The following is a 26,616-nucleotide window of genomic DNA, read 5'->3' on the forward strand; positions in this document are numbered from 1 at the left end:
TTTTAACAAAATAAATTATTTATTGTCCGTAATCACACAGAACATGTGGGTTTTTATATAATAATAAATATGAGTGTTAAGATAATAAATTAAAATACTGTAAGGTACTAGTAGTTTTACAACTATTTAAAACTTTACATCACCTTTCGGTTGGAGCACTTAATTCTTGGTGTTCATTGTCATTTTCCTGATTTTTAACACTGTTTTGTTGTGAAATATCATTAGTTTCTTTTTCCTCTGGAATGTCTCCTTGTTCAAGGGCTTCGTCTGTTTCTGAAAATGAACAATCTGGTGCTTGTACTAAGCCTGCAGTCTCCGAAGTAATTGGATCATTGTTTCCCTTTAATAACACGTGATCTTCTTTTGACCTTTCAGTATTTACACTGTATTCGTTTAAAGGAGTTATACCTGAATACTCAGTATTGTTTGGTGGAGCATTAGGGGATTTAAGTGCCCTTAATTCAGGTGATACCAGGCCGCCACTAGCCTTCCGCGTAATTATAACCTCGCCTTGTCCAAACTGAAAGTCGACGGTAGCTATCTCATGTGGCTTTCTACCTAAAACACCAGTATTAGAATTTTCCAGTTCTTTTGAATGTCTATGTTGTGTACGAGCTCTTCTTAAATCTAATTTTACTAAAGGATTTGTATATTGTTCGGCTTCTATAAGGACATGGTTATCGGGAAGGACATTCTTGGTTCCTTCAAATACGTCTAAAGTCTTAAATTTTGATAAAGCAGCTTTTGATGTCTGCTTTCTTCTTATGTTATCCGAACTTGACGCTGAAGATGAACTATGGTTGTCTCTTCCGTTGGGAAGTTGAATCTGCGCATGTTGATTGTCGTTTTCGTCATCCTTGTTGGCATCCATTTTCACAACCGACAATGCTTGTCGCAGGTGAGAAGACCTTGAATTTTCTTTTTTCTCTTTATCTAATCTAATATTTACTATAGATGGGTGTGTTTTTGCCTGACTCATTCGTAGCCAGTGTTCTTTATCAGCCTTTCGACGAAGACTTTCTTCATCTATTTCTTCTATAAATCTATTGCTGTGCACGTTTTGAAGTTGTGCAAATGTAAAGCGGTGATTTGGATTCAGGTTATAAGCATCAACAGCAAATTGGTCTAAATTTATTCTTTTTAATCCATTTATTCCATGGCTCTTTGACTTTGTTATATCTCTACGAGCTGATTTATTTTCATCGTTTCCATTTTCATCTGAATTTTGTACGTTTTGAGTTTTATCTGATAAATCAAAAGGGTTTTCACACTTTTCAAGATCATTCATATCGGTTTTTAGATTAAGCGAAGATTTTTGCTTCATTTTGTAATGGCTTAAAGTGAGATCATTCCGACGAGGTTTCGGAGCAGTGTCCGCCCTTAATTCAAGATATTGATGCTGAATTTGATTCAAAGATTTCAAGTTGGTGTGGCGTCGTTTCATTTTCGAAATCATCTCATCAGACCGGTAGTTGTTCTGGTACGCCGTCATTCGTTCGCGAATCATATCCGCCATGATTGCTCTATCAGCTTTGTCAGTCACGTCTGATGGCATCTCTGAAAACCATTTGTCAATTTTATTGCTGAAAGTAACATTCGTTTTACTTCTAGGACCGAGTGATTTAGTGCGTTTAACCTTTTGTTCTGATTGTGTTCTTTTATTGGGGTCGTTAGATTGAATCACGGGTAAGGAAACAGCCTTATTCTCAGGTTCGTTTACATCCACATTCCCGGTTTGGTTTCCTACTTCATTTAAAGAAGGTAAATTAAAGTTTGTCATCATAGTTTTCTCTCGTTCGGGAAGTCTGGCCATATCTTCTGGCCCAAAGTATGGGGCGTTACTATTTAGCGCTGCTAAACTTGGATCTTTCTTTTCCATTAAACTTAAGTCAACGTGACTATGGAAATGATATTTCTTCTGCATTTTTGCATTTGAAGACTTATTTAAATCCTTGAAACTACTACTACGTTGGAGGCGTTCCTCATAATTACTTTTCTGTCCGGAAAAGGACAAGTCATCTGCAATTTTAGGAAACTTTCGTCTTGACAGAAAGTTGTACATGTCACGTGGATTTGTGATATCCGGATGCATATTACCAAATAATGCTGGATTACTTTTTACAAGTAAATCTTTTGGTCTTAGTTCCTTTTTAAGTAACTTTTTGTCGGCAGTTAACATATTCTCTACGTTTGAAACCAAAAGATCATAATCGATCTCGATAGTATTTTCAATTGCTTGTTCTGGTTCATTTTGACTTTGAGTATTTCTAGGTGTGTCAGATCCTCTGTTATAAAAGCGCCTCAGACCACCAGGCGCAGTCCGCGGCCCTGGATAGTTTGCTACTTCAAGAGCCCTGAAAATAAAAATTGAAATTAATAAATGAAAAATGTAAGAAATACGGTAAAATAAGTGAGAATTGTTTTAACATATGAGTAACAATCTTGTCATACCTGCATTCTGCATGTGAAGTTGTTAAAGACTTTACTGAATAAAAACGTCAGGAAAATTGTATATAACCTAGAATAGATATATTGATTAAGGATATATTTTTATACGGAAATGTAATGAAGCTATATATACATATTAAGGAATAGTGATTTAAAAATTAAGACATCGTCTTCATGAAAGTAAGATTACGAACTATTTAAAGGTTGTTTCTTACTTTATTAAAATATGTTATGAATACAGTAATGCTTATAGGATACAATTACCCTTAATAAAAGTATATTGACGTATTTCACGGAATTAGTTATCTGTTTTCGAGCTCCTATATTCATAATTAAGTATATTGTTGTTATTCCGAGGATCGATTTTCGTCTGAGCTATATCACAGACAAAAACCAGTACGTCCGCTTTTGTTGACTCATTTATGTAAATTTGACATTTTGAACAGGCTCTCCTCGAAGTTATCTAGTTTCATGTTATGTCTGAGATGAAGTTATGTAACCTTTGAATAATTCAGCTTTAATTTTCACTGCCGGAATCATTACAATGTATTTGAAAAGAACAAATTCCGTTAATAAAAAAATTAAAGTGTAGGTGTTTAAAATGCAAAATTAGTTCTAGTCGGATTATAAAAACGCTAAATTGTCGATTTATATGTGAAATGAACCAATGCGCGTTAATGAAAAAGTATTAAAAAAACGAACTCCAATGTAAATTCAAAAAGGGAAAGTCCACAAAAATTGACAAAATCAAAAGTTATCAATCAATTGAACGAGTGAAAAACAAGTGTTAAATTCCAGCTGACTTGGCACAGGCATTTTCCGAAGAAGATGGAAGGGTTAAACCTGATTTTATAGGTAGCTAAACCTCCCACTTGTTTTTCCAAGACATGAATTCCCGCATTACTTTTTCCCATTCATTTCTTTACAAATGAATATTGAAAATGTCAGCGCACCGACAGAATGAATTTTAAATTGTTTTAGGATGATCATCGGACAAGAGACTAAAAGTTTGATAAAAAGCCACAAACGGAAGATAAACAGAAACACCATGTTCAATAAATGAAACTGACGAGAGAAAAAAAGACAAGTCCATAAAACACTACACATAAAACTTAAGATTGGGCAACACGAATCCCATCAAAACCAGGAGTCGGGTATATGCAAGTACATTTAAATCAAGAATTGATGCATACCATTTCAATTGATATTTTATAGTGTGTCTTTCTATGTTGTAATGCTACACTACTATTTCAAGTTAGGGTGAAGGTTGGCGCCTGTTAAAACGTTTAAACCGCTGCATTTGTTTGCACCTGTCCTAAGTCAGGAACCTGTTTCACTGTTTGTCGTTTGTTGATGTGGTCTTGAGCGTTTCGCTTTTCTCGTTTTTTTATAGATTAGACCTATGATTTTCCTGTTTGAATTGTTTTACACTAGTCATTTTGGGGCCCTTTATAGCTTACTGTTCGGTGTGAGCCAAGGCTCCGTGTTGAAGGCCGTACTTTGACCTATAATTGTCTACTTTTTACACATTATGACTTGGATTGAGAGTTGTCTCATTGGCACTCATACCACATCTTCTTATTTCTATGTATAACGTTTTCATCGGATATCACTGTAAACGTCGGGTAGAATAATGTTCGAACTATTGAAGTAATGTTTCGATAAAAAAATGTCTAATATTGTAAACCTACTACTTGTTAAAAGAGCTATTAGAGACCGTTTGCATCATTACGGTGGAAACTTTATAAAAATTTCTTCACAAAGCTCGACTAATGACAAAACTGTGTTTTTATTAAGGGAAATGCCTGTACCAAGTCAGAAATATGACAGTTTTTTTCAATTCGTTCGATGTGTTTGAGATTTTGATTTTGCCATTTCATAAGGGACTTTCCGTTTGAATTTTCCTGGGAGTTCGGTATTTTTGTATATTACTTTTCGCAAAAATTAAACCCCATCAAATCAAGGTACACATGTACTTTGAAAATATGTATCATGACTTATGTCTTTTATATTTGATATTGGTCACCAGAAAGATACAAATATTAGCAAATGTTTTATATTTTAACATGTATCACGATTAAAAAGGGCTGTTCTTATTCGGACATTGGCCTGTGCTAAATCCAATTAGAATGAAGTGGTGAACTTCACTCTTTGAATTAAGCCACATAAGTATCAGTTATATGCAGCTCAGGATTTTTTTTAACTAAAATTATCTTTTGTCCTCCTCCTGCAGAGGTAACCTCCAAACCGTCGTATGACATTGTTAATTTTACAACTAAGGAGAACTTAAACTATAGTGTTATTACTTGCTTCTATTAAGAACCAGGTTCACTTTTGCCAAAATTTGGCCATGAATTTCAACTTTATGATAAAACATGCTAAATTCCTCATTCTTTTGGTTCTTAAATGGGTGTATTTCAAAAGCTTTAATGCTACGTAAAGCACATATCTTCATATGGGAGATACCATTTGATTTTTATAGGGGTGTGGGGGATTGGGGGTGGGGTGGGGAAAAATTCAGGATAAACTAAATTAAATATTAAAAAAGACAGACCGAATAGAGTGAAAAATAAAAAGGCAGGACAGAGATTACAACTAAAAATGCAGGACAAAATTTTCAAACCTAGCCCCCCATAAAATTCAAATGGTAGCTCCCTAAGATTATATTATTGTACAGGTTGTATGATCCAAAGTCAGCACATTTGGGATGTGTTGTCAAAACATGCCGATTCTGTGCAATATTTTGACTTAAAAGTTTCAGAGAAACCTTGGCCGCAACCTACGCTGCATCCAAAATAAACTGTTACCAAAATGTGTCAATGTTAAAATTGAAACCCTAAACACAACACTTTTCTGGATCAAGGATTGTGGTCAAAGTTATCTTTGCGAAAAAAACAGTCATGAATTATTAGTATGAAAATATAACCAAAGTTAAAGTTTTATTTGAGTTCATAACGTCGTAGTTTATGTGTACTAACTTAATTTGTATTAATTGTTAGTTCAGAAGATTTTCTAACAAGTCTTTTAGCCAGACCAAAAAAATCAACATCTTAGAACCGATTTGAACCCTTCGTGAACCTTCTTCCTTAGTCATAGTCGTTTTTGTTTTATGTCAACTAAAAATACCGCCTCTCATCATTCCCTCCTAACATTGTTAAATAAGTAGATGAATAAACTTTTGCTCGCTCGCTAATAACTCTTTTTGTCTCTCAAAAAACCCGAGTAGCTACACCTACTTGGTGACTTAATTTAACATTATATTTAATTTTGTTACAAGAACGATTAATGGTTAAACTGTTTGTCCCGTTTCCACCCTATATTTGCGGATCTTTGGTTTTCTGTGTAATGTTATTGTGACTATTGTTTGTCTGTTTCCTTTGATCATGAAAACTTTCCTTCCTCGACTTGTAATTTGCGTTACCTTCGTATGTTTTTGTATGATTTATAATAATAAGAAGATGTGGTATAATTGCCAATGAGACAAATCTCCACCAGAGACCAAATGATATAGAATTTAACAACTATAGGTCACCGTACGGCCTTCAAACAATGAGCAAAACCCATAGCGCTTAATGAGCTTTATACAAGAAAATTAACGGCCTGATTTATGTACAAAAACAATAAATGAAAAACAAATATAAGATATACAGCAACAAACAACAACCACTGAATTATAGGCTCCTGATTGGGACAGGCACGTACAGAATGTAAGTTCATTATGCCCGAACACTTGGGTAGAAAATGAAAAAAATATTCCAGCCCACACGTAGGTAAAAACAGTTAACAAACCCAATTTTATCGGATTTATAAACCCATATAATATTCCGTTATAAACAGCAAAATTAATACAAAAGTATTGGTTAAATTTTCATATTTACCTTTATATAATCAACATCAAAATCCATCGCTAAGCAATACACATATTTGATCAACCTCCGTATTTAATTAAACAAACTGGGATTATGGCTGAGCAACTAAATCCTATGTTTTTCTTTTGTAACTGTGCTCAGTCAACTTGATCTTTTCTACACGATTAATCCCTGTTTAACCATGCTTGGTTTGTTAATATAATCAACATTAAATTCTTAATTTTTGTATTAAATTTTTAAATCAACACTCACCTATATATATTATATAGGTTTTTTGCGATCAAAATGGGAAAATCCAGAGATAAGTATAGTGTAAATAGTGCACTGGGTACATAAATTTGTGAAAATTCGGTTTTTACAAAGTAGAAATAAATGTGGATACAAATATTAAAATGCTTGAGAGTTTTGGATGCCTTCACATACTATATAAAGTATGGCGTATAAGCAAGGCAGAGTATATCAAATAAATTATATTCTTTTCGACATAGAATAGAATCGAGAATGGAAACGAAAAATGTTCCAAAGAGACAACAACCCGACCAAACAGCCAAAAGCCACCAATGGGTCTTCAACGCAGCGAGAAAATCCCGCACACGTTTTAACAAGTGAAGAAGTATCATTCTGGTTTCAAAAACATTTATTTGTTTACTTGTATCAACTCTTTTACAGCCGATTGTTTGAAGTGTTTTTTCTTGTATTATTTAAGTCCTGTTTGACTTACATGTATATATATATATATTGTTCTATCGATGCTTTATTTTCTGCCTTGTAATTTACTTAGCATTTCAGACCTATAAAATTATGATATAACGTTACAAATGATATATTATTTCAGTGGAATTTATTTGAAGCATAGTATTCTTTTGTACAAAGTACAGGAGGTAGGTGTCTATATTAACCACCAAATATGCGACATTCGTAAAAAATATGTATATAGTGAGAACCAAATTGAAAGTTTTAAGTTGAAAGGGTGTCACAAATCAGCCTCAATGGGATATTTTGCAAAACGCAAGGCCTTAAGTTTCTAAATCAAATATAATCTTTTATTGGAATTTCAGAATCAAATATATTGTATACTTTTAGCGTTTTATTTTTTCAGATTTCTTAAAAAATCTTCAACTAACTTTCAGTTTAATCTAATTGCCCAATAATTTCATCTTATCTAAACTTTCGGATTTAAAAAAAAGTCATTTGATATGTCTTGATAACTTAATTGGCATTGACCTTCCTTGTGAAGATTAATCGAAATTCTATATATTTAAACTAGATTTTAGGTTGTTTAAATGTTTTTCGTCACGGAAGCACTATCAAGATAGTAATTATTACCAGTTTGAGTTGTTTATGTTTTTATTCGGTCGTAAAGAAACTATTTATTGATCATAAAATCAGGTATGTTCAATATATAGAATGCTCTGGTGAACTGTGAAGTCTAACAGTCACGTCCATTTTGTAAATTAGTAGCATTGGAAACGTGGTGACCACGCGGTAGCCAGCTGTTCACGACACAAACATTGTAAAAAAAACAATATAACTACTATGTAACATTGTCATGTACTGAAAATACGATTGATTTAAATTGCTTGCTTAACGTTCAGTTGCAATTATTTCATGCATATATTCAGCACTCAAATTCATTAACAATCTATACAATAGGTAGGTTGTGCAAGATCAAACCCAACGTGTCAGATGATATATCTAGGAAAGTTTATCCTGCTTAGAAAGACCCTTACAAACGTTATAAACCTGCAGCGACAAATGAGTTTGCACTGAAAAACATGGAATACTGGTTATAAGGACCTTCATTTTGTCTTGAAACAGCTACCTTTAGACCCCAAAAAGATTTGATACAAAAATTCTTCACGCGAATAGACCACGACACTCTCCCTACACGAGGCATCGGTTCCAATCGGACGTTATAGGGTATTTATAAATCGCATATGCTCCTCTTTACTGTTGGTTGTACTGCCGAAGGGGACAATTTCAGGTGGCCATATTTTCCTACCCTAAGTCAACAGTTACAAAAGCTAAATATTTCCACTAAAAAAATCGCTTTCATAATGTCTGGACATTATACCCTTAGTGACCTTTCTTGTCACGAATCAGAAAAATAGTATTATAGTATTCCGTTAATTTGACCTAGACGAGTGTAGAAGTGTACTCCCCAATGCAAATGTATTTCTTAACGATTGTTTAAAAAAACAGATACTCCCTGAGTGAACGGCTTTTTAATGTTTCAAAACATAATATGAAGTTGATGCAATACATATAAATGTATATGAACGTATTACATTGAGGAGCTGACATATAGCTTATAGCCTAGGCAACGTACAATAAAATAATTTGAATTCTAATCAATTTAAATTACCCAAGAAGCACCATGATACTTCAGATAAGTTAAATGTGATGATTTTATAATAGAACCGTAGAAAAATATTGCATCACGTACAGGACAAAAAAAAAGAAATATGGAAATTTCATCATTTAAATTCTCCTCGAACTGACAGTTTGTTAAAAACAGTTTGAATTTTCAGTATAGCTTTTTTTTTATTGTTACAGTTATTGAACTCTTATATTATACGTATCAAATGAAATAGCTCAAAAGAAATGGATGAACTATAATTATCCAAAGAAAAGGAATACAGCAATGCACCACATAACCTTCCATTAAAAATGTTTTTTTCAATAAAAACATAGAAAATAATATCGATTACAGTATTAGATTATCTGAGCATTAAAATGAAAACAATTTAAAGTAGGTTGCAATAAAAACGAAGACCTATTTTAAAACACTTTTAATATAAATCAATAAAGCTTTATGTGTTCTCAAAAAGATACACGCGTAGTGAGTTGATATGAAATAATATTTGTTTAAATGTTTAAATGTGTTTAAAGAATAAGAAATTCTCATAACTATATGACTTTTTGACACACTGAAGAAAAAAAGATGTTTGTCTGCCTCATATCTTAACTTCATCTAGAAATTGACAATGAGGGTCGATTAATTTGAAAACAAAACTTCACGACAAAAGAGATGATTTCAGAACTTTCCATTTCTATGTAGCAACATTCCAGCAGCGCCTGCATACGGAGTATATATCTCCCAGTTGATACGAAATTCCAGGGCTTGTATTTCCTATCATGATTTCCTTGATAGAGAGTTGATGCTCAAAACGAAGCTATTAAACCAAGAGTTCCAAGTGGCGAAGTTGAAATCATCTCTTCGTAAATTTTCGGACGCCATCACGAGTTGGTTGACCGTTATGGAATATCCGTTTCACAGATGACAGCGGATATGTTCCATTTGTCGTAACTACAATCCCGATCCCCCTTTTTTCCCCGAATGTGACCTACCAGTTTAGACTTATTACCGGGTTTGTACTAACAAGAGCAACACGACGGGTGCCTACCGGAAAACCTGAGATCACCCATTGATTTTGGTGGGGTTCATGTTGCTCAGTCTTTAGTTTTCTATGTTGTGTTTTGTCTACTGTTGTTTATAGATATAAGAAGATGTGGTATGAGTGCCAATGAGACAACTCTCCATCCAAGTCAAAATTTATAAAAGTAAACCATTATAGGTCACAGTACGGTCTTCAACACGGAGCCTTGGCTCACACCGAACAGTAAGCTATAAAGGGCCCCAAAAAATGTCTGTTTGTCTTTTTCTTTTTTAGCCTTGGCGTTGTCACTTTATTTTTGACTTATGAGTTTTAATGTCCCTTTGGTATCTTTCGCCTCTCTTGTACGCTTCAATTTTTTCCTATTCTTTGTTTTACGGGTGTCCGTAATAATATGCATTGTAGGGATGCCAGATTAGCTTTGGCTGTTTAAAATTCTTACAGAGAACATATCATAAGAATTTGTCTATCTTGTTAGGTCCCTTTCGGTCATATAGCTCTTCACGTGGAGAAGTATTTCTACATCCTTGGCTTTCAAATCTGTGGGTTAGAGAATTCATGATGAAGTTAAATCCAGAATAGGAATCATTCTGCTTGACTACCACTTATTATGGAGGCATTCATAATTTTTAAGTAAAGTATGGGAAAGATTGCTATGCGATCCGGGCGGATATTGTCTGGTTAAATATTCATCCAACAGAGTAACGTATAAGTGCTTAACAAACTCTCGATTTGTATACAGGAGTGGAGGGTCATACAATTCCATATATATATATATAGGTCAAAACAAAGTTAAATTTGTGGTGAGATCGGACATCTATTTACAGAACAAATTTATATATAAATATGAAAATGCTGAAAGTGGCAAGAAACCGTTCAACTTTATGTCACTAGCTTAAAATCCATCGTCCTGAACATGTATGATATACTTTCCACTGGACGTAAAACTATACAGAAACATGTACATATATTGTACATATATTTGGCTTAACTGTAATTTCAGATCAAATTTCAAATCCAAGAAAATGAACATAATGATAGTAATAATAAGGGTCCCAGCTATGTTTTTTTCTTCTTCTAAAGATTATTTTAATCTGATCCAAAAGTAAACGGCTTGGAGATAAAACATTGTATCATCCGATTGATATTACAAATCGCAAGACACCAGCGCTCCAGTTAGGGGTTGGGACCGGTATAATATTCTTCAATAAAATTGTCTCTTAGTGAAAAGGGTACATATTAGGGATGATTACATGTACGACCTTTGTCATTGTAACGGCTCACTACCACATACGAGTTCACTGAGAAATATAAAAATATTTGTATATTAGGGAATAATTTTCAGTTTGAAATATAAATTGTACCTTTAGGCAAATGAACATTGTAATCTTCACGTTACACTTTTGTTGTATTTAGACGCTCAAGGATAAGATATAAAATATCAGAAAGAAAAAAAACATACTTTATATGACAGTCAGTGTCTTCTTTACATCCCGTTCAAATTCTTACAAACACCAGACGACATCCTCCGTATTAATAATAATGATGACCAATTGATGGTTTTATTACAACAAGAGGGGAAACCAATTTTAGTTCAAGGGCTTCCACAATATAATTTTGTTTACTTAAGGTGTTTTATGTGTAAAGTGATGTCAATAGTCTATTTCGGTGTGCGCAGTTTACTTAAGAGTAACTTACAGGAGAATAACAGTATTTTGATACCCATATTGTTCACTTTTGACCCGTTTTACAATAAGATTGAAAATGTGTTATTTAATAGAACTATAACCTACTTGATCTTTATACAGCTTAATTCAAATTTGTTCTTTATACCTCGCTTTAATTTGTTCACTTTTTTTAAAGATAAATAAAATTAATAGACGTGGAATAATGCAGATGAGAGCTTATACAAATTGTTTTAAAATACGGGTGTCGTTTTCAGTCCCCCTTTTTGTCCCAATTGAATCTTCTGCTCATTGTAGTTCTCAATATATATTCCTACATTAACTAATTGTAGGTACAGCTTTCTGAGTGATTGTAGGATTATTTTCTTTCAAATATTTGTATTAACAACGAAAAAGATTTGCTTAACGTTTAGGCTAATTGTTAATAGATACTTGAATTTTTGATAGTCATTTAAGAAGGTTTTCGGACATGCAACCTTTATTTTAACAGTATAAAGGCCAATGATCTAAAAATGAAACACATCTCCAATTTATCAGTTTCGTTTTTTCTTTTCACCTTCTGGAAAAATTTCAAAAGCAAATGCTATTTATCTCCCATTTATCATGTAAAAATTGCACAAATTACATTATGACCAACTACTAGTATTTAAAGTTAACAACTACAACATGTGTTTCGTATGGACTTGTAATACAGACGAATTTTCAAAATTCAAAGACAAACAAGAATATGCGTCCCTTGGACACCAACCTTGCCCAGATCACACTTTCATATATTCATGTTCAGTGAACTGTGAAATCTGGGGGGGGGGGGGGGGGGGGGAATCTATTTCATTTATACACGAGTACATGTATCTAAAAGTTTACATTACAATGAACATGTGTATAACCATTTTTCTTCAAATTGATGTGACCACAACTTCATGGTAACTACCTTAAACCAAAATTTCAACCCGATTTGAGATGGGAGAATTAAACGAACGGATATACAGATCAGAAAACATAATGCCCCCTTCTATCGAAGGTGAGGCATACAAACGAAGGGGACTGTAGTAAGCTCAGCCCTTTCGTGTATCTACCCAATATGCTTTCTTTACCATCTTATATTTTCTTACCTGGAATCAACAGCATGCTAAATTCATCCAAAAAATGTATCCACATTAATACATGTAAATCAACTTTAATTCTCCATTCAACAACCAGTATTCGTTAAATTGATTCCTATATATAACTTCCGAAAAGACACTTTTGTACAGGATATTTTCCTTTCGGTTTTTATGTATTGTCGTTAAAGTAAATATTTCAGCTGTGAATTATTCTGTTCAAAATTAATTTTCTTTGCTAGATCGATGACTATGTTAAAATTTAAACTATTAATTTTACAGGTTCGTAAAATTCCGGATCATCAATGAAATTGTTGATTTTTTCACGTAGCTGTTGATTTTTCACGTAGCTCTGTTTATATTACCCAACACACAATTATAATTTTTAAAGACCATTCAGTTTAGTTATTAGCTAAATCCTTTTTAAATTTGTTTAATTATTCAATTAAAATACAAAAAGAAACCATGTTTGTTTAACAGCGAAGGTCAGTATATAAAAATAGTTTTGACCCGATAGTACGTCGTTAAAACAAGAACAAAGACATTTAACACGGGACAAAGTGCTAATACTTTAAAGTCTTTAAAAAATTTAACAAAAAACTAGACTGAATTTGAAAAAAGACTGCGTTACAACTATTTTAACATTGTTACACATATTCAACGTTAAGTATTTTTAAAATAAACATTGAAACTTAACGATTTTTAAGTTGCACACTTGAATTGGTATAGAGTTAAGTACTGATTTTTCATATGTATATATTATATTCTTTTGTGTTACTTTTGAATATATATTTGCATGGTAGAGATTGAAACGGGGGAGAAATGAAACCTCAAAAGTATACTTCAATCCCTCAATAATTTTATGTGCTGTTCCAAGTAAGTAACCAGATGCGGATCCAGGATTTTTGAAGAGGGGGGCGGGGGGTGATTCTCCATATATACCGACGATTTTATGCTAACACTTTATATATATCGTGAAAAACATAAGAAGCTTTGTTTTTTTTTTGCGATCAAAGGGAGGGGGCGAACGCCTGAGTGATTGTTTTTGTCGTAATGATTTTTCGTCATTTGGAGAAGTTGCCGTTAGTAACAGATCATTTGATTGTCTCTTTCAAATGTATTCACCTCTTTGAGACTCTTTGCGTTTAGAGGTTTTAGAGTTTAACATATTGTGTATACATCTTTTTATGTTGAAGACCATGTGTTGACATCTACATGTATATATCATTTGGTTTCTGTGCCTTTGGATTGCTGGCTCATTTACGTATACCCCGCATTCTCTTTTATTTACTTATTTTCAAACATGTTTAATGAAATTAAATGTACATTTTGTTAAAACAGTCAATTATAGTTTCAAAATTAGCTACATCTGAAGAATTAAGGCAATTTGACATTGTAGTATATAACGGTATGATTTATTTGTCCGGTCGGGTGGGTTGGCAAAAAAAAAACAGCAAATCAGAATCGGATGGAATACCAGATAGTTCCAGTAATCCGAATAAGATTCAGTCGTTATTTATTCTGGTGCTCTACGATGACTATATTAACCTCGCATGTAGGAGAGATCGATTACGGGTAGGGTTTGACTTTTTGGGTTCGATGTTCAGCAATTTCTGGAAAGGAGACCTAACCATCATGCCATCAGTTTATCGTGGCATTGATAATTCATGGGGGCATCCTCCCTGCTGATCAATTTGCAGAACGTGCCTTAATATATGTATTTAAATGACCTAATATAGAACATTACTGATTTTTTTTGCTCTGAATATAGAAACAATATTTGCAACAATCATTCGTACATTACGGCAAAAACTAATATATGCCAGCTTCCAACACTGGTTCGGGAACATAGTTTTCATTCATCCTTTGATTTTCGTTGCTTGTCAAGTGTGGACATTGTTTAACTTAAAATATTTTTTGATTTTTTTTTAATTTTTTAAATTTCCAAATTTATTTCTTTATACTTAAAGTAAAAAATAGTAAGTACAAATGTAGGGGATGAAATTTCATGTAAACAAATTTGGGAAATGAATGTTTAGGTAAAGGAGTGATTTTGTCCAGTTGAAAAGGATAAAAAATTAGTAAGTCTTAAACTGTCAAACTGAGTTTAAGGTCCCCTTAAGATAAAATTGTCCTTATTTTGAGTTAGAGCTGGTAGCTCTGTATAGTCTTTCCTATAATTTTGATATAATTTGTCCCAAAAGTAGCACACTACACTGTAAAAAAAATGTTTGAGACAGAGCAGGTGCGATGTTTTAAATTTGTAAAGAAATGCACCACGAAATAACTGTGTTCTCGGCCTAGCTGTTTGGTAAATGGAATGACGGTTGACGTTTATGCTGATATTTAGATTAGTGTAACAGATGTTTCTGTTATTCAACGCAAAAGGAGGGTGTGATGTTGGTCACATATATTTGCATTTGTTTTTAATTAGACAAATTTATATGACTTTTTCTTGTGATCTTTAAAGTTTAAAATATTTATTTATACATTCAATAAGTCGAATAACACTGCATTCAGATATAATTGTCTCGAAGACGATTTCAAAAAATAATTCTTTCACTATTGATTAAAAGGCGTTATTATATATGTATGGTCGAACACGAACAGTCTACATGTTTGATTTGCATATTTATTGAATATTCCATCTTTTTAATACAATGAAATAACCATATACATGGTTCGTTTTCTGTTTAATATCAAAACAATCCCCTTTTCCAAAAAAAAAAGAAAAAGTTTCGATCCACAAAACAATAAAACAATACTGAGGCAAATAATTCAAAAATGGCCACATTTAATATGAACCTTTATTTTAGTACCAATCTGATTAAAATACAGATTATGTGTCCAAGCTTAGCTTAGGCTCTTCCTTTCTGTTTTAAAGACTTTTCGGGATCCTCAGGTATTGTCGGATTAATACACAACTTCTAATATTTGAAGGCTGAAATTTCCTTGGCTGATGTAATAACCACCAGAATAGAAAGTAAAACGGGTTGTAGTCAGATCCGTGTAAGCAAAGCTTGAACACATGATCTGTTTTTCAACCAGATTGTGTTTAAAAGATATTTCGGGATCCTCTGGTTTTGTCGGATTAATACAGACCTTAAAAAATCTGAAGGCTAACATTTTATTGGCTGATCTAATTATTACCAGAACAGAAAGTAAAACGGGATTGTTTTCGTATATGTTGTTTGATGGAGGCAAAAAAGCTCATATCTTAGGTGTGGTATATATTCTCTAAATCGTATATGTGTATTCCATGTCCCTATTTAATACAGAATCTATATTGACATAGATTTCGGTTTCTGTTCAAAATTGGTAAAAAATATAGGGGCCTGCTTATGACTAAGACCTATCTTACGATGATATTAGGACATGTCATAACGAAAGACATTTGTTCGAAAGTTTCCTAAGTTACGATATGTAATAACTTTTATCGTAAACTTAAGACACCTCGCGACATGACTGATGATGGTCTTATGATTATTATAAGTCCGGCGTGATTTTCGTTTATTTTCTGCTAGCTTCTTTTCAATACTACTAACTTAACAGGTCTATTTTTTTCGAATCTCTTTTACTGTTCTAAGGTGATCAGTGTCATTTACTGCATTTGTCTTTGCACATGCAGCCTCCCATGCTCTCTTTTTGGCGCTGTTTGTTGTTGCTAAATTAATTTATCTACCGTGTATGTAAAGCACCTGTTAATATGTACAAGCTGCAAACTATAATTTAAATGTTTGTGTCGCAAATGACAAAATCGATGTGTAGAAATACTAGAAAAGTTCATTTGAACATCACACCTGAATTCAGTGACTAATAGGGCCAGTTAAATTGACATGCATTCACATACATAGAACTTCCTCCCAAATGGAGATTTAAAGATTTTGAGATATAACCTGCATTGTTACTTAACAATTTCTATATTAAATTATATGCTAAACTTGAAGATACATTTGCAATAACGTTTGATTTTCCACACAATTGAACAACAATTTATATCCAATAATAGCTATTAAAACATTTCCATAATTTGTTTGCAGTCGTAAATATTTTCTTGAAGTACAGTTTACGTAATCGGAAACACTGTGATTCTAGATAACAAAAACTGTCAAATTGATGTTCACCGATTACTCAGATTTTCATATTTGATTTATAACATACTAATATCCACATTACAAAAACTCCAACAGAAACAATTTACAATTCATGGACTCCTTTTAAATTAGCATTTCGTGTGTAATTTAGACTTGTGTAGTTAAATTAACCATTCAAATGAACTCATTGCCATACAACTCGATATAATTATAATAACATAAACATAAATATTACACTAACAGATACGTGTAATCATAATATAGACGGCATTTTTTCTAGGTCTGTTTGATTTCATGTCATCGATTGAAAAATATGTAAAAGAGAGGCGAAAGATACCAGAGGGACAGTCAAACTCATAGATCGAAAACAAACCGACAACGCCGAGGCTAAAAAATAAAGACAAAAAGACAAATAATAGTACACAAGACACAATATAGAAAACTAAATCATCGTTTTACCTGAATAAGAATCAGTCAATGAAATGGATTTTCCCCGTGGCTACCTAGTTTTACTTTCCAATGTTAACTTTCTTTTCTCTTTAATAACTGAACAAGTATTTGTTTTTGTAATTTTTAATAGTTCATTTATATGTTTTAGAGTTTTGTGTGACGTCCATTTTCACTGAACTAGTACACATTTTTGTTTAGGGGCCAGCTGAAGGTCGCCTCCGGGTGCGGGATAGTCTCGCTGTGTTGAAAACCCTTTGGTGGCCTTCGGCTGTTTTCTGCTCTTTGGTCGGGTTGTTGTCTCTTTGACACATTCCCCATTTCCATTCTCAATTTTATTTACACAAGCGTTACATATCATCGGCTGAAGGTTAAATTGAAGGTCAGATGAATACGTGTTCAAATGAGTTGAATATTGACTTGCAAGCCAATAATATATATTACCGATGTTTTTTTAGCTTATTTTGACGAAATTGAACCAAGCTCACTGCTAATCATGCTATTAGCTAAATGTTTGATAGAAAGAAAAAATATTTTAATTCTTTTGCAAAATCATAGCCAATGCCCCTTTATGTGTCCGAAAATAATACTAAAAGGGGGATCAAGTCAAATTTTCCTAACACATCACATAGTCAGAAAGATGGATTGATTATCGTTTGCCTAACGCCCAGTGACAAATATGTCCTGCAGAATCGGGTGGAGAACAACTTAACAATAAATCTAATAGATATGTCCTGCAAAGGGTGTGTATTGGTTTGAAGGGCAGTAATACCGACTGCTGCTGGAAAATGAGGATACAATGTATATTCGTAGGACAGAAAAAAAACTTGCAACATGCCACTATGGATCTAGCCAAGAATAAAAACACCCATAAATTAAACACGCCGTAGTGTTTGACGCCATTTTATGGTAGATAAACTTAAACCGCCATCTTGGATTGTAAAATAGCAGTACGCAATCGGTCTTAGTTCTTTGCTTAAATCTGCAAGTTTTGAGACAGATTGTCAATTAGTTTGAAGATGTTAAATCATTTAGACTGTTTCAACAAATATAAAATATTTTTTGTTTTTGTTCTTTTCATCTTAGCCGTATAATGGGAGATAACTCTTTTAATAAAGAGTTGATATCAAACCGTCCAGCAGAAACTTACCATCAAGTGGTTGCAAGCTATAGAAGAACAAAAACGTAATCTAAAGTTTGAGACAAGATGATTAAAATCAAAATAACGAAAATATTTGCAGCAAATTAATAATGCGATCCGTAAAAAAAGGATGTCGATGACAGGAAAACGTATGAACGTTAAGAAGATACTAGTAAGTTACAGGCGTTCTCATTGAAGAGGGAACCGGACCATTTCTGAAGACAAACTGACTAGTTATGTAATGCTGATGTACATGTACAACCAGATTTAAAAAATCGTATACAAAACAAACAGCAAACTACTTACAAATCTTTTTTTCAAAAAAAAGAAGATGCTAAATATGTAAATACAACTTTTTATCAGCAACTAAATGTACGATAAAAGAACCACTGCATAGTCTTTGTATTGTATTAGACTTTAAAGCATGTAGATAGATACTATTTTTCAAAGAACATTACAGCTGTTTTTGAATTTGAATTTCATTTTCAAACTGGCATGGTTTCATAAAATATTTATTAAATAAATATTTATTGTTTCGTAACAAGGAAATTACATTAAGCGTTGGACTGAAATATTTTACTTTGTTGTTATTGATATGCAGCGCTTTAAGCTTGTCAGAAAACAATTCAATTTTCATAACTTGATAGCTATGAATACAAAAGAGTTAAGTGATTGTAAAATACTCAAAGCGATCGATCATATTTAAAATAAAAACTTTGTCTGGTCTCAAGTTTCATAGTATACAATTAAATGTAATTCTATATACACTACATTCTTAAACACCTGCATGCGTCAAAAATTTGAAGTGTTTTAAAAATATGGTTTTCCATTAAAATGGATTTTAAAAGCTTTGTTCAAAATATTTTGAGACATAAAGTAATATTTTGACGATATAAATTTTAGAGCCTATTTTAATTCTTGTTTAAATGTACCCTAATGTTGCACGTGGGTGTTAAACATAGCAACGCAGACATTAAATCCACGTGGTGCTAAATAAATCCATTGTCTACATGAAACAAATATAAAAATATATTTCTTGTAAATCAGTCTTCTTAATCGGTTAGAAAGACAGCATTTTAATACTGTGTGGTTGTCACGACAATTTCGAGTGTAATTTGTATTCTAGCAAACATTTTTGAAAGTGGTAGCTGAGCAGTATTGAGGCCCCTCCAATGGGTGTCCAAGTAATCACATAATCACAAATGTTTTGCAAATATAATCACATAATCAATAATTATCTTTTTAAACAAGATAATCAAATAATCCAAAATACAGTTCTATATAATCAAATAATCAAATAATCATGAAATATTTGGTCTGGTAATCAAATAATCACTATAAAAACGGTCAAGTAATCACATAATCAAAAAGCCCACGATGAGGCTCAGTATTTCATACCAATCCCTCTTATGGTAACACTATACATGTATTAACAATGAAAACTTAAAAGATTCAACACTTTCTTTTCAATCTTAATAAATCAATAACTTATTTTAATAGTAGAGGCTATAATTTGGAGTAGATTTTGTACATTAGCATTAAAAAAAGAAAGAGACGACACTTATGCAATGCTCAGAGTAAATCTGTTCGACATGCCAATGCAAAAAAAAGCAGAAAAACAACACTAGTCTTGTATTTTAATAAAATAAGCGAGTTGAAAAATATAAGACGTAATTTAAAGAACTTTCTAATAAATTCCTGCAGGTAAAATCATACTCTTACAATCTATCACTACATATGTATATATACATAATATGATAGAATTAGACATCATTGAGATGGGAGCCATCTCTATGGGCCCTGCTGTGAATAACGTGTGGTAAAAATTTGTATCTTTACCATAGGACATGGGGTTGTCAACTGAAACCAAAGTTTTTGACCTTGACCTTCGACCTAGGAAGTTGTACATACATTATGGTACACCCTCTGATGTTGGTTTATATACCTGCCAAATATAAACTTTGAAATCATAACAGTTCTCAAGATATAGAGCGGACACGATCTTTACCTTAGGACATGGGGTTGTCAACTGAAATCAAAGTTTTTGATCTTGACCTTTGACCTATGAAGTTGTACAAACATTATGACACACCCTCTGGTGTTGGTTAATATACATGTCAAGTATAAAGTATGAAATTATAACGGTTCTCTAGATACAGAGGGACAATTTGTTACGGACGGACAGACTGGGGTCCTAATTATACTCTCACAATGTATCACTACATACACATATGTGATAGAATTATACTCTCACAATATATCACTACATACATATGTATGTGATAGAATGTAGTTTGACCAGTTTATGATATCAATAGTTATACAGTAAAACCTCTTTAGTAAGGAAACTATAATGTTCATTTAAACGTCACTGCAAGGACTGCATGCCTATGAGAAGGGAAAAGTTGTCCAGTTGACATACATTTCAGTCCTAAGATAGCCAAGAGATACGTTAATATTAAGGCAATAAAGTTTAGCATATCAACATTACTACGAGAAAATAAAGGTTTCAAATGAAATAAAAAATCTCATCACATCTCTAACTTTGTAAAACCATAAAAAGAGCTTTTCAACAGATATCGCAAATGGTTTTACATTTACTGTACATTTTATATTTTAGTGCTCAAGTAAGCAAGTTTCCCAGTATTCAGACCGATGTACAATTTATCTATTATACGCTAAAAAAAATGAATAAAACATTTACGTTCTAAACCTAAATGAGGATCTGGATGGGGGTCCTTCATTTCTGTAATCTTCAATTTTTTAGACCATTTTCTCTATTGTTTATACTTTTGACCCATTATTCTCTATTCTATATATTTTAGCACCTCATTATTCTTTATTCTTTATTTTTTTGGTCCATTTTTCTCTATTATTTATATTTTTTGCCCATTATTCTCTATTCTGTAAACCCCCGATCCAAACCCTCCTAAATGAACCTGTAGGTGGTAGAAAAAGTAAAGAACAAAATCTCTACTGAATCAAGTACTTTTTTTAGCTTCACTCTTCCCGTCTAGGAGTAAGACTTCCGCAAGGTTGGCTTTGTGAGATTTATAAAAACTAAGCCATGTTGGGTTAGTACGGATTACATGTATGGTCTATAAATGTTAAAGCACGCGTTCAATCATTAATGAACATGTCACACATATACCCGCATTTATGGAACATCAAAGTTTGAACTTAGAATAGCAGAGTTGCAAAATAAGAGTTCCAATTCTCAGATGTTTACTAAGTTGCACTGTTACACATTAAGAATAATTGCAATGTTGGAATTTCAATATTACGGAGTTACGTTCTTACAATTTAAGAATTGCAATGTTGGAATTTCGATATTACGGAGTTACGTTCTTACAATTTAAGAATTGCAATGTTGGAATTTCGATATTACGGAGTTACGTTCTTACAATTTAAGAATTGCAATGTTGGAATTTCGATATTACGGAGTTACGTTCTTACAATTTAAGAATTGCAATGTTGGAATTTCGATATTACGGAGTTACGTTCTTACAATTTAAGAATTGCAATGTTGGAATTTCGATATTACGGAGTTACGTTCTTACAATTTAAGAATTGCAATGTTAGAACTTTTACCTATATAGCTTTCCATAACTATACGGTTTTTGTTTTGATTACTGTCGAAGACCGTAGAGTCACTTTAGCTTTTAATTGTTTACATGCTCCTCATTTGGTCTCTGATGGATAGTTGTCTCGCTAACAATCATACCACATCTTCTTATTCTTATATGCAGACAAACAGACATTAACAATACAATCCAATCGAATTTCAAATGTTCTTAAAAGAAGATTTTGAAATAAATTGGTTTATTACTAATATATGTATCAAGCTATTTAAAAAGATTTTGCTAACACTTAAGATTATGATATCAACTTAGAGATGCATGTAATTCTCTTTGAGAAAGATTATTCATCAATACACAGATTCCAAAACTTGACGTCAAATGTTTTTTTTTTATGTGCAATTGCTCTCTAATAAATATGAACAGTTTATTCATTGAGAAATCCATACATTTAATATTGTCATGGCATTTACTTAAATTTTGTAAGGATATAAAAGTCTGGAATGTAATGTTTGCCAATAAAAAAAATTGTTGTGCTTTATACAGAATTTAACCTCTTTCCACCTATTAAAGTAGACGTACTTTATTGGAAAGTATAGGATAACACCAATTTGAAATACAATCAGTGTTTTAACAGGGTTTACAAAATAAAAGAAAAAGATAGACCAGTTCATTGTAAACATGTCAGTTAAGTGATTTAAGTTTAATACAATCAAATGAAAAGTACATGAACGAAAATTTAACTTTTGAAGTACAGGTCATATACTATATTAATTGATGTATCAGAAGCAAGACCTTTAAGTAAAAGATAACTTTACCAAGTAAATTGGGTGGCTTTTTTTATGTTCATATGAAGTTTCAGCTAAGTTTTGTTTTTAAATAAAAAAAATATGGTTTGATAATTTTTTTTTATATAAAATGGAAATTGGGATATCTTTAACAAATATATATCGGAAATATATACATGTCAGAAATATAGGATACTTTACATCTTACATTTATTCAATAAATCTTTGAGTACGAATACAAATTATCAAAAATTAAAACGCATACTGTTTGTTTTCATAAGTTTGTTTGCAGGCGATTTATCTAATATGATGGTGTTAATCATGTAATGAATGAAAATATTACTTTATAAATTCAGTAAATTTTCTGGATTAACTTTCAACAGGAACACGCCAACCGACACATTTGAAAGCAAGGAATGTAAAAATCAGTAGACACGTTAGGTGCTATAGGACCAAAAGCAACGCAAAAAGAAAAGCCAACTGAGTCGTCTATGGTCAACTTTGCCAAGGGGAGTAAAAAACCTTAGTTTCTAAATAATTTCTTAATAATAAAATCTGTTTAAAGGTATAACTATGCCTATGATTTTCCTTTTTAAAATACGAATTATTAATACAAGATTTACTGCAGTACAAAAAACCTTATTTTGGAATTAATTGATTGATAAAAGGAGCATATAGTGTTACCGAATTATACAATAGATGAGCTGAACAATTTCATATTACCCAAGATCCAATAGGAAAATTCAATTAAATATTTTTTTTTTTTTCAAACTAATTTGAAATCAATTTCCATTACATGCCATATATACAATATTTGTGTTCATGAATTTGATGTTATGAGAAAGATTTTATGGAACCAGTTATATGATGTTAAGCATACTTACATAGAGTTAATTAAACATCGAAAATGAGACTGAAGGCACACTCAAGTAATCCGTTGGTAAGCGTTGATAATCGCTATCAAAACACTATTACGTTTTAACTAACAAACATCCAAATTATCAGTGCATTTTAAAACGTCGGGACTCGATTTTAACAAACTGTCATTCATTTCAACGATTCAAAACAATACTATGTGCATGGGTAAATTTCTATTGTGGACACCAGAATGATCTTTATGAAATTTGAAAATAAAAAAATAATTAGTTATTTAAATGTTGCATTGAGTAGGTAATATTACACTGTGTAAATTAATGTCTGAAAAAATATTGACTGAAACGCTTAGATATGGAATTAAATGTCTGTAATTATCTAAAAATTGACATTTTAAACTTCAGATATGTAATTCATCTTTTATCACACACAACAACAGAGAAGATATATATTTCACTTGATCGTGAAAAATTACCCTCCCCTTTCTCTCTTTCTAATAGCTAGTGCCTATTCGCTGTCTCATATGCTATTACGATCAAGTAGAACGTTATCCTCTAATCTTTCTCTGCTGTTGAATACTTTTTGTCTTTGATGGAGTGTTGTCTAATTCTGGTTCTAAAGAAAACAGTGACAATGTATCTTTCAGATAATTTATATATGGATATTTCAAAACTTGAATACATACCCGACTGAACAAGATCAAGAAATGTTACATAACGAAACATCCCTCTCACTGCTGAAATCACAGCAGAAGTGGTTGACCATACAATAATCACATTAATAAAAATATTAAAAACTCGTATTGACAAGATAGCAAATGAAAATATTAAGAGTACATTTCACATTGTATTACAATACGTTGATGTATATGTAAAATTATTCAATTTAAAGCTTGAAACTGTCGCCAAAATGTAGCTCGGTGGCATAATTATACACATTTTCTAAAATAAAGAAGATACCGAAACCCCAGACAATTACTCTGTTAAAACTGTTTGCCGCATTTCTGAACAAAAGGCTAAATCTCAATTGTCAAAGCTGGATTTTGTGTTCTTTTTGTATTCCACTACTGACAATATGACAATTACATACTCATATATTTCATTATATCTATCTATTAAACAAAACATACATTTTATTTTATTTTATTTCGTTATACCTATCTATTGAACAAAACATATTTTCTTGCTTCATATATTTTTAAATTGCGTTTTACAAAGTATGGAGAATAGGTCTGTGGAGTGAAATTTAATGATAAATTAATAGATTAAATTACTAGAGAACTACCCGGTATCTAATTAAAAGTGATAGGTTTATATAGTGACATACAATAATACATGTAAGTAATCAAAGACGGAAAATATTTTTATCTATTTCCCCATGTGAAGTAGGAGAAAGACCGAGCGAAAATCTTTCCCTTTCCCTGTTGCTGTATAGGATCGTTTTTTTCCCTGTAGCTGTATAGGATCGTTTATCAAGCTTGGATGACAAAAAAATTCATGTCACATGTTGAGCAGGATCTGCTTACCCTTCCAGAGCACCTGAGACCCCCCCCCTAACCCCCAGTTTTTGGAGGGGTTCGTGTTGCTCAGTCTTTAGTTTTCTATGTTGTGTTTTGTGTACTGTTGTTTATCTGTTTATCTGTTGGTCTTTTTCTTTTTTATTCATGGCGTTGTCGGTTTATTTTTTGACTTATGAGTTTGAATGCCCCTTTGGTATCTTTCGCCTCTCTTTTTCAAGATCTAGAAGTTGTTGATCAGTTTGTCAGAGATAAGCTCCATTATGCAATCAAACTATGTGTATTTCTTTATATGCTAATGACATAGTTTTGCGAAGTCACACATAAACTGCTAGATTTCTCAGAAAAAAAGTGAAGAATACCGTATCAGCATGATCAGCTGGAAACTAATGTATTTATAAAACGAACGTTTTCATTTTCTCTAAAAAAAAAAATAGATAAGGAAAATAAATAACGAAATTTAAAAGGTTGAATGAAAGTCTCAAGGTGTCGATACACTAGACTTAGGGTAATCGCAAAAGGATTTGCACATGTCCTTATTTCATTGAATTAGGAACATAGGCTTACCTATTGATCTACAACATATGGGGTTTCAAAAATTTGAAGGAGTTTCTAAGTTTACTTTTCTCAGCACAAAGTGGGAAGTAAGAAATGTCAACTTTGAAAATCAAAGTACTGAAGTACTGAACATCGGATGACCGCAGGTTCTTGTGGATGGTCAAAAGCACATGTCACAGAAACAGATCACATTTCTATACCTGAAACTGAGGTTAACTTCCACAGATTTTTTTTTCTTATACAAGTTCGTGCTTGGATGATGAATAAATGACAGGAAATTCAACCTCACCGTAATAACTATTATATTGTAGTGATACAAATCAGTATACCTTAGACTATTATACTAATATAATAATAGTTCCAGAGAATACACTGGTTTGTTGTTATATATTATATTAATATTACGGTTGCATGTATATATAATTTTCATCTATATGTATATCATACTATTCTACTATTATTATAGTGTAATGCAAGTGCATGGTGGACACTCTTCTGTAAAAAAAATCAAAGTCTTAAAGGCTGTAATAGCAATTGCTGCCATGTTAATGTTTTGTGGACTTTTATTTTTCATCCATATATATAAGAATTAAACCTGACAGGACAGGAGTGTTGACTAGTGAGAAGCAAGACGGTTTTAACTTTATATCAATATAAGACTTTAGCAGGAAATCATTTTAAATATGTTTTATATTTTACAAGGAGACAACAAGTTTACCAGGCTAAAGTTGGGGTTAATTATACATGTGCTGAAACATATAACTGAAAAAAAAAATCATTATGGATTATCCCCTGGTAGTGTTTGTAACTGGGCAATAATTTCCTTTATTGATTTAATTTTAACCATTTTCATAATTAATTTAAATTAACCATTCAGTTAAAACATTTCAACTTTCCAGACGCAAATGTTGAAAAACGGGACAGAAATAAAATATCTTACAAGACATAAACATGTAAAAAATAAATATATATTTCAGCTTACTAAAAATATTTTCATAATGTTACTTTGACATCATTCCTTAAAACTAAGTCCCAAACATAATTGCTCAGTTGACATGTGTCATCCTCATGCGATACGAGATAACTATAATTCTGATGCAATCCCGAAAAGGGGGGTCATC

At 32.2% G+C, this 26,616-nt stretch overlaps 1 protein-coding gene across 3 annotated transcripts; it reads right to left on the reverse strand.

Annotated features, from left to right (window-relative positions):
- Positions 1-23,604, reverse strand: LOC127724184 (uncharacterized). 3 transcript variants are annotated; one of them, XM_052231082.1, is made up of 2 exons: positions 23,433-23,604; positions 1-2,354 (listed from the first exon to the last, which is right to left on the reverse strand). In XM_052231082.1, coding segments are annotated over exons 1-2 (2,217 nt in total). In that variant the 5' UTR covers positions 23,435-23,604; the 3' UTR covers positions 1-139. The 3 variants fall into 3 exon arrangements, with proteins under 3 accessions (XP_052087042.1, XP_052087043.1, XP_052087044.1); XM_052231083.1 differs by lacking the exon at positions 23,433-23,604 and adding an exon at positions 12,513-12,843; XM_052231084.1 differs by lacking the exon at positions 23,433-23,604 and adding an exon at positions 6,327-6,410.
- Between the last annotated feature and the right edge of the window lie 3,012 nt (positions 23,605-26,616).

Source organism: Mytilus californianus, unplaced genomic scaffold (assembly GCF_021869535.1).
Source record: "Mytilus californianus isolate M0D057914Y unplaced genomic scaffold, xbMytCali1.0.p SCAF_14, whole genome shotgun sequence".
NCBI lineage: Eukaryota > Metazoa > Mollusca > Bivalvia > Mytilida > Mytilidae > Mytilus > Mytilus californianus.